The 10136-nt window shown below is 37.9% G+C and overlaps 1 protein-coding gene across 1 annotated transcript; it reads right to left on the bottom strand.

Moving 5' to 3' along the window:
• Nucleotides 1–3678: 3678 nt before the first annotated feature.
• On the bottom strand, nucleotides 3679–4820 carry LOC148098005 (uncharacterized). The gene has a single exon (XM_087830799.1). It carries the CDS (start codon nucleotides 4682–4684, stop codon nucleotides 3848–3850), a length of 837 nt encoding a protein of 278 aa, XP_087686925.1. The 5' UTR covers nucleotides 4685–4820; the 3' UTR covers nucleotides 3679–3847.
• Between the last annotated feature and the right edge of the window lie 5316 nt (nucleotides 4821–10136).

Here is a 10136-nt window from a genome sequence, read left to right as displayed (position 1 = left end):
GGGTCCCATTTTCACATATCAAAGCAGCATCTTTACATGAATCCTTCAGTAATTCTAAAGATGACAAAAAAGACTTTAATTCAATCTCAGTGGGGAGATTCAGTCAGTGGGGTCATCCCATCTATTCTTACACTCAACCAGTCTACCAAATCCTGCCAGAAGTCAGTCGTTACTGAGCAGGAAAAAAACAAATGATCAATACTTTCTTCATTTTGCAAACAAAATCCACATGGCTCCACCTCAAACCCAAACCTTTTTTTAAGCATTTCAGCTGCTGGGTAATATCCATTAATTATTTTAAATTGCATTTCTTTGACTTTGGGGGGGATAGGCCATTTTAAAATGTGTGTATATTTGTTCGTTATTTTAACGTTACTCCCTTTTAATTTTGTGTTACTGTTAAAATCGTGAAATAATTCATTTTTGAATATATTGTTTATGATTTTATTACACTTTTTATTAGTTAAAGGAATCTGATTTAGCTGCAAAGAAGGTAAACTAATTTGTCCCTTAGAGTAATATAAATAGCCTTGTATCAAACTTAACAGAGGTAAGGGGATCGCCTTACAGACCATGTCATATTCTCTAAGGGAACACTGAATGTTAAACTTTGCATTGAAAACACCCACTGGGAGAAACTGCCCCCTTTCATCAAGTAAATCTGTTATAAAGATGATGTTTTTTTCATACCACTCTTTAATGAACAATGACTTTCTATTAATTGTAATGGTCCTGTTATTCCACAATGTGGCGTGAAGTTATGGGCAAAAACCATCTTCCAATAAGACAAGACCTGCTTATGATATTCTGACAGTTTCGCAGGCAACTTCAATATATCAAAATCGCATTTCAGGAGAAAATCCAACCCTCCCACCTTTTTGAAAATATTTTTAGGGATATGGAACCATATGGAGTCAGGTTTCAAGAGGAAGGCTTTTATCCAGTTAATTTTAAATACTCCAACCATTGATTGAAAATCAATTGTCTTTATACCACCTTTGGTGTAATCTTTGACGAGTTGTGATTTTTTTTAATGTAATGTGTTTTATTGCGCCAAATGAATTGATCGATTATGGAGTTAATCTTTTTAATACTTTTCGGGGTAATGTATAATTAGTAAGCTGGATAAACCATCTTTGAGACACCCTCTAATTTGGATAATAGATTGCGTCCAAAAATTGTGATATCTCTCGTTAAACAATGATTTAGTGTTTTGGACTTATCATCAATTTTGTCTTTTAGGTTTTTTGACTCTCTAGTTTTGATGTCTTTATTTAAATAAATGCCTAGATATTTGACTTCATTTTTCACTGGAATTGTCCTCATGTTATTTTCCAAACAATCATAAAGTGGCAAAAGTTCGCACTTCTTTAGATTCAGACACAAGCCTGAAGCTTTAGAAAAAATTGAAATTACATTCAAAGCTTTCTCAAGTATTAATTTATCCTTTAAAAATATTACTGTGTCATCTGCAAACTGACTTATTTTCAGTTCAGTACCAAAAATATTTATCCCTTCGATGTCTGAATGGTTCACAATGAGGTAGGCCATTAATTGAGTGCAAAGAATAAATAATTTTGGAGAAATTGGGCATCCCTGTCGAATTCCACGAGATACATCTATCCTAGGTGTTATGCCTGGATTGAGCGAAACATAACTATAAATCTGCTTGTAGAACAGTTTGATCACTTTGCAAAATTTGTTTCCAAATCCAAAAAGTTCTAAAGATCTAAATAGAAAATTATGGTCTATTGAATCAAATGCTTTAAAAAAAGTCAATAAATAATATTAAACTTTCTGAATTGATAAAGGATCGGTAGTCAATCATATCTAATATTAATCTTATGTTATTATGAATCTGCCTTCCTTTAATAAACGCTGATTGACACTCATCAATTAGTTTGGTTAAGACACTCTTAATCCTATTTGCATATGCTAAGGCTAATAATTTGTAATCATTACATAAAAGTGTTATGGGTCTCCTATTGTCTAGCACTTTTTGTTTGGTTTGGGCAATAAGGTTATTAATCCTGTTTTCATTGTTGGGGATAGTTCTTCAATTTTTAAACAATCCAAAAAGACATTAAATAATAAATCTTTAATGTCTTGCCAAAAAGTTTTATAGAATTCAATCGTTAGGCCGTCAATTCCAGGCAATTTTCCATTTTTCATTTGTTTTAGAGCCATTTCTAATTCGGATATATTCAAATCTTCTTCTAACCATATTTTATCTTCCTCTTCCAATTTTTTTTACCTGGTCTTTAATCATATCAAAAAAAGATGTCTGCATTTTCTTTTTCGGTTCTTGGTTTATACAGATTACTATAGAATATGTTAATTTCCTCACTAATGTGGTTTGGTTCCTCTATCATAATGCCATCCTTACTCAATTTAGTTATTTTCTTCTTTGTCTACGCTTCTCAAGACTATAGAAATAAGATGAATTTTTTTCCCCATGTTCAATCCACTTGGCTTTGGACCTTACATATGCTCCTTTAGCCTTAATCAAGTACACCTCATCTAGTTGATTTTGTAAAGATTGTAAGCATTCTGACTCTTCTGCAGTCATACAAGGCTTACCACATAATAAATGTATTTGTTCGATTAGATTTTTCTGTTTACTTATTCGTATGGCAGACACTTTCTTTCCCGTTTCTATAGCTAGTTGTTTGACACTATATTTAAACCATTCCCATTTACTGACATTAGTCATCATCATATTGTTAATTTCAAATTGAATTTTTTTAACTTGTGTACAGAAATCTTTGTTTTGTAATGAACTATTGTTAAATTTCCATAAGTTTTCAGATCTTTGTTGTTTACGTAGAGATAATGAAAGACTTATCAGACAATGATCAGTAAGTGGGGTTGATTGGGTTTCACATTTAGTAACATACGGTGATACTGTTTCGGAGACAAGCCAATAATCTAGTCTTGAACATACGTTTTTATTTGTTGGACTAAACCAAGTGTATTTCTTCGTATTTGGGTTTGTCATCCCCCAATAATCCATCATATTAGTTTTTGTACAAAAGTCACAAATGATGCTATCATGTTCTGGTTGTTTCCCTCTCTGTGGTTGCCTGTCAAGCCATGAGTTCGGTGCCAGGTTAAAATCGCCTCCAGTTATTACCTGGGTAGAAACATATGTATTACTCCAATTTGCAATTAATTTACTTAAGTTTAACATCATGTTTCTATTTAGAGACCTGTTATTGTATCCATACACATTGATAAGAATAATTTTCTGTTCACAGACTTCTACCAACACCATGATCCAATGTCCCATTCCATCGCTTTTATGATCAATAACCTTCCCCGCAAATTTGTTAAATAAAATCATCACTCCTGCTGAGTGAGTAGTACCATGTGAATAAAGAATACTTTCTCCCCATTGATGTTTCCAAAACATTTCCTCTTCTTTACTAGCATGTGTTTCTTGTAAAAACAGAATGTTTGCCTTAATTTCTTTGCAGAATAGAAACATGGCCTTACATTTGACATTGTTTTTTAAGCCTCGAACATTTAAAGAACTTAATAGAACAGCCATATATAAGATGAAGAAAAAACAAAACAAAAACAAAATGCAAAACAAGAACAGTATCGGCTTCTTTGGCACTTACTAGAAGAAAAGAGTGCTTAAAGCAGGAATAAGCCTATATATGCCTATGTCCTACATATGTCATCATAACAGTACTCAGACCCTATCACAGTACTACCCCCTTTATATAAGTAGCAATTCTAGCTCTCTATAGCTCACATATAACTAAGACATTGCTTTAGGACCCTCTCATATTTTTTTTTTACTTATTTTTAGTTAAATTGTAGCGACTTTTTCCAGTGCATCTCACAGATCAATTCTTTTACCGTCTATTATTGCATAACCCTCCTTCAGGAATGCTCTTCTGCCATTGTTTTGAGCTTCCTGCACCTTGGGCCACAGCTTGATCCGAGCTTCACGGTCTTCTTTGGAGAAGTCCTCTTTAAATTTTATGTTCAGTTCTTTGCAGACCCTGGCCTCTTTGGATTTCATCCATACTTCATCCCTAGCCATCCTCATGCTGAACTGTATGATGATTGGTCTTGGTACCTTGTTGCTCACAGCATTGTCTTTCTTCCCCAGTCGGTGTACTGTATCAATCATGAGCTGCAGTTTTTCCACTGACACAGGAACCACTCTTGTGAGAATGCCGATCACTGTTTTGCGTGTATTCTCGTTTTCTTTCTCTGTCAGACCCAGTATTCTGAGGTCCCATCTTCTGCGGTACCGTGCACTCTCCAGACAGCTCTCCTTCAATTCTTTGTTTTCCTTTAACAGCGACTCCACCTTTGTCTTTAGCTTGTCAATTTCGTCTCTGTTTTTTTTGGTTGCCTGTGTGTTTACTTCAATGCGTTGTTCAAAGGCTTCCAACTTCTTGTCAAGCGAATCAAACCTTTCCTCGCATCTTTTTGTGAAGCCAAGTAAAACTTCATATATATTCTCATTGCTCACCTGCTTCCCGGTGGTTTTGCTTTTCATTTTTTTGGGATTGGGACTTGGTAACGGAGTGTGGTCACCCATGGGTCTTGCAATTTCTTGTTGAAGTTCCATCTCTTCTATATCTTCCTCCTCACATGCTTCTTGCATAGCGGCAAGGCTGTAATCGTGATCGGAAAGGCTACCTGCTAGCTTGGGGTTAGCCATTTTTTATCACTCTAGGTTTATCTTTGTGTCCGTCTGAGGGTCTTTCAAAGTAACTTCCAGGGGGTTTCGCTTGCCTTCAACTTCCTTTTGCAGTAACTGTTTGTCGATAAAGTACTTTTCAGGACATCAAAATCACGTTTCCTAATCAGACCTGCAGATTGTACGCCATCTTGACCCCCCCGCCTCCTACCATTGTGCAAGGCTTGTGGAGGCTGCCATCTTGCAAATTTGGAGCCAGAGTCTGCGCAGTAGTGACTTGAGGTGGAGCGACTGTGTAACGCTTCCGCCCACACACCCGCTGGACGTGACCGCAAACACGCCCCCCTACACTTTTTACGTAGCCCGGCTGCTCGAGTTTTTTTGCTGGTTTACCGCGACTGATGACTCGTTTAATTAAGGTAAATACAACCATGTCACTGTTATAAAAAAAAAAAAAAAAGACACACAGCTTATCATCTTATAGTTCTAAAATCACTCTGTTGTTAATTCGTTAGTTAGATTAGCCGCTAGCATACGCACTGTGTTGGAGACTTGTTGCTAGCTAGTTAGCGATGCTACACACCTGCTACTCTTAGCCTTCAACACATATGTTTTTTTAATCCATTTTTAGACAGCGATGAGATCAGCTGCACATTCTACAGAGGCCCAGAGTTAATATCAAAAATATAATGCTGTCCATTGAGATTTTAACATAAGACTGAGTGTAATGGATCTAAAACTGTTTAAATCTTCAGAGCCCTCTACAGCCTGGTAACATGGAGACTTTAAAAACATCAGCAGAAGGTTTCAGTAGTGTAGTCTAATTTGTTCTTTTCATTTAATAATAGAGTCCATATTATATCAACAGCTACATTCACCCTGGAGAGAAACTAGTGAGGGAGACCATCAGGACCAAGCTGGGTTTCCTGGGTCCAGAGGTTTGGAGAAACTTCTTCCCTTTCTTTCATCACAGCTGTCCTGTGCCATAAGTTCTGTTGACCCGCTGTAAGAGGCATCATTTAAGAAACACCAGGAAGACTGAAGCTCATGGCATTGATCAAGCAGGACTCATGATCTTCACCAGCAGCTCCCTCACAGGGAAATCTTCAGCACTCCTCTGTAAGCCCGCCCCAGGAGATGGATAAACCCAGCATTTCATCAACACTGTGATGAGACCTTTGGTTTGTGTAAAGTTATAAATACTCGGATATTCCCCAGAGGCTCCGGACTTTTACATAAAGATATTATATGCAGTCCTGTAGAAAGTTATATATTTAAAAATATGTGATCCTCTCTGGTTACTCTGGTATGAATAACTCTGAATCACTTTATGGTAAATAACACTATCTGCAAAAAACTGTGAAAGAATTCCAGATGACAAGTTTGTAGTTCAACATACAAGTGACGACCTTTGACCTTCATCAGGTTTTATTTAATTGTGTTAGAGAAAATCTCATATGCTCTTCGTGCAGATGAGTACATCAAGTGTTTAAATTGGAAGCTGTGCAGGTCTGAGATCAGCAGCTTTGTGAAACACAAAACTGAGGTCCTGTTAATGCTGATATATAGTGACACAGTTACATGAGTGATTAATCCTTTTGTTTTTTTGTCTTTAACTTTATCAATAAAACAACTGCAGCTTTCACTACAGCACGTGTGGTACTTTAACCTTTGTACTGTTTTCATCAGTTCATTTTGCAGTTAACATGTTGGATGATCTGTCTGCTGTCACTGGGTGGTGCTGAGGTCTGAATCTGAGGGCAGCTCCTGTAATCACAAAGACAACAGAACCATGAAACTCAAATATAAATTTTATCCCTCAAAATTGAAATAAAGCCGATTCTTCTGTCCTCACACACTCAGGATCTGAAGTTCTTCTCTTACATTTTTTTCAGTATTACAGTACACTACAGTACTTTAATCCATAGTTTCTGATTAATGAGGAGTTATTGAAGTACAAGCTTTAAAAAAAAAAAATTGTTACTGTCTTTACAGATGTGGCAAGAGACTGAAAACATGCTGTAGTTTGCACATATTTAATATTCAGCTCTGCACAGGAGCTGAAGCAGGGTGCAGCTTGTTGCTTTTACAGTATAATACTTGTAATAAAAGTACAGTAACAGTAATTAGTGACTGAGCAGCCCGGGGCGTTTCTCTTGATTTCTTTAGTAAATTCATTCACCTGCACAGATTAGCTAAACAAACCCTGACAGCCGACTGCTCATTTTAGCTAGCTAGGTCTCAGGAGCTAGCTAAGGACGGTAGTTACGGATTAGCTTACAAACACGTTTAACATTTAATAAATCACAGCAATAGTACATTCACGTAGTTGTAAACAGCATGATAATATATTAAGTAATCCAAAGTATTCAGAATACCTTACTCTCATTGAGTAACGTAACGGAATACGTTACAGAATACATTTTGGGACATGTATTCTGTAATCTGTATTGGAATACATTTTAAAAGTAACCTTCCCAACACTGTGTGTGTGTATATATATATATATTCAGTACTTACTTTTGACAGTTCACTCTTCGGCCGCTCCCTTCTGCTGTATTTTGCGACGAAATTATCCACACCCACCGCCGCGCTATGAATTCTGGGATATATGGGACCACGAAGCGTGCACCGGACCATGCTTGATATTTGGGGAAATCAACGGCGCATTTGGAGTATGCATTTTAAGTACACTTCGAATTGGGACAGCCGTCGTTGCGTGGCGGTGACGTAATCACACTTAAAATGCGTACTTCAAGCGTGCAGACCCTGAATTGGGACATAGCTACACACTATAAATACACGCACCAGGTAATCAGGAAATGGCACACAGGAGGGGACACAGCTGGAACTAATGGGCATAACGAGACACAAACCTACAAAGTAAAACAGGAAACTCACAGACTGTTTTACAACACAAACTCGGGGATACAAACAGAGCACAGAGGACAGACACAGGTAGGGCTGATAAAAACACTCAAGCACTAAACACAAGAACCAAACCCTAAGAACTAATACCAAAATCAGAATTAACACAAAACACAAGGTGATACCAAAAGGAAACACAAAACACTGGGTCAAAATGACCCAGGACCATGACAGTCACACAATTCAGTTATAACAGCTATGTAGCCCTGGATGGGCGGGTGCACAGTCTTGTCCTTGGATCGGCTATTGGTATATCAGTACATCACCACAAACATTTCTGGCAATAAAGAAAGAAAAAAATGTCACTGCTTTCACATGCTTACCTGCAAAACATATTCTATTGGTTCCATCTTTCAGTGGCCTCCGTCAGCTCTTGTTCTACTCTTTAAATTAGTGTAGTTGTCAGCCTGGACCCCTCTTACTACACATTATCATAATTCACTTAAGAGTCATTGCGAAGATGATACCTGAATATGAATGGCTCACATTGCTAGGCAGAGATGACCATTAATGCTGTTGCATCAATTCAATTCAATTTTATTCAATTTTATTTATATAGCGAAAAGTGACATCAAGGCGCTTTATATTGTACAGTACATACAGAGAAAAACCCAACAATCATATGACCCCCTGTGAGCAAGGAAAAACTCCCTTTTGACAGGAAGAAACCTCTGGCAGAACCAGTCTCAGGGAGGGAAGGGGGCATCTGCTGCAACCGGTTGGGGTGAGAGAAGGAAAACAGGATAAAGACATGCTGTGGAAGAGAGACAGAGATTAATAACAGATATGATTTAATGCAGAGAGGTCTATTAACACATAGTGAGTGAGAAAGGTGACTGGAAAGGAAAAACTCAATGCATAATGGGAATCCGTGGCAGCCTACGTCTTTTGCAGCATAACTAAGGGAGGATTCAGGGTCACCTGGTCCAGCCCTAACTATATGCTTTACCAAAAAGGAAAGTTTGAAGCCTAATCTTAAAAGTAGAGATAGTGTCTGTCTCCCGAATCCAAACTGGAAGCTGGTTCCACAGAAGAGGGGCCTGAAAACTGAAGGCTCTGGCTTCTACTTTTAAATACTCTAGGAACAACAAGTAGGCCTGCAGTGCAAGAGCGAAGTGCTCTAATAGGGTGATATGGTACTACAAGGTCAGTAAGATCAGATGGGGCCTGATTATTTAAGACCTTGTATGTGAGGAGCAGGATTTTGAATTCAATTCTGGATTTAACAGGAAGCCAATGAAGGGAAGCCAAAACAGGAGAAATATGCTCTCTCTTTCTAGTCCCTGTCAGTACTCTTGCTGCAGCATTTTGCATTAGCTGAAAGCTTTTCAGCGGGTTCTTTGGACATCCTGATAATAATGAATTACAGTAGTCCAGCCTGGAAGTAATAAATGCATGAACTAGTTTTTCAGCGTCACTCTGAGACAGGATATTTCTAACTTTAGAGATGTTGCACAAATGGAAGAAATCAGTCTTACGTATTTGTTGTAATATGTGCGTTGAAGAACATTTCCTGGTCAAAAATGACTCCAAGGTTCCTCACAGTGTTACTGGAGGCCAAGGTAATGCCATCCAGAGTAAGAATCTGGTTAGTTACCATATTTCTAAGATTTTCAGGGCCGAGTGCAATAACCTCAGTTTTATCTGAATTAAGAAGCAGAAAGTTAGTGGCCATCCAGGTCTTTATGTCTTTAAGACATTCCTGCAGTTTAACTAATTGGTGTGTGTTATCTGGCTTCATGGATAGATAGAGCTGGGTGTCATCAGCATAGCAGTGAAAATGTATGCTATGTTTTCTAATGATACTGCCTAGGGGAAGCATGTATAATGCAAACAGAATTGGTCCTAGCTAGTGATACGCGAATCATGAACGAATCATTCAATACTCGAGAATCACTTTACTGACTGACATGAATCATGATTCACAAGCCCAACCGACTCACTGACTCATCCCTGTTGCTGTTAGCAGCAATGTATCTAGCTTATAATTAAAATTGTGGAGAAAAACAACATCCAGTATCTTAACAAAAAAAATTCTCAGGACTCACTCAGGACTCACTAACCCCCTCCCTCCTGTGCTGAATCATAGAGCGAACGAATCACTCACCCCCTCCCTCCTGGCTCACAGTTTCTTCTTCTTCATCATCAAAGACCCCAGTCTCCCATCACATGGACTATTCACCCTCCTGCCCTCCAGCTGTCAGACTCCTGAACTCTGCCTCCTGACATCTGACCCACACTAAACTCATGGACTGGACATACACACACCCACAACCACCTACACACACACACAATGGACAACCGTACCCTCAAACTCACAATGATAACATGGACTGAACCACCACTCACAACCACTAGCACTTTATATAGCCTCTGTAGAAATTATCCACATATCTCACTTATCTTAACTGTACTACTGTATAGCTCTGTGTAAATAATCATTCTGTACATACGATAATTTTTAATCCTACAACTGTTTATAACTTGCATAGTTCACATTTCTGTATAACTGTATATCTCAGATTTCTGTATAGTTTTTTATTTT

This window comes from Neolamprologus brichardi, chromosome 17 (genome assembly GCF_056152115.1).
Source record: "Neolamprologus brichardi isolate AB-2024 chromosome 17, ASM5615211v1, whole genome shotgun sequence".
Lineage (NCBI taxonomy): Eukaryota > Metazoa > Chordata > Actinopteri > Cichliformes > Cichlidae > Neolamprologus > Neolamprologus brichardi.
This window is presented reverse-complemented; position numbering and strand designations above follow the sequence as displayed.

Excerpts from the sequence above, each read along its gene's own strand:
- LOC148098005 (XM_087830799.1), bottom strand. The coding sequence starts at position 4,684 with ATGGCTAACCCCAAGCTAGCAGGTAGCCTTTCCGATCACGATTACAGC.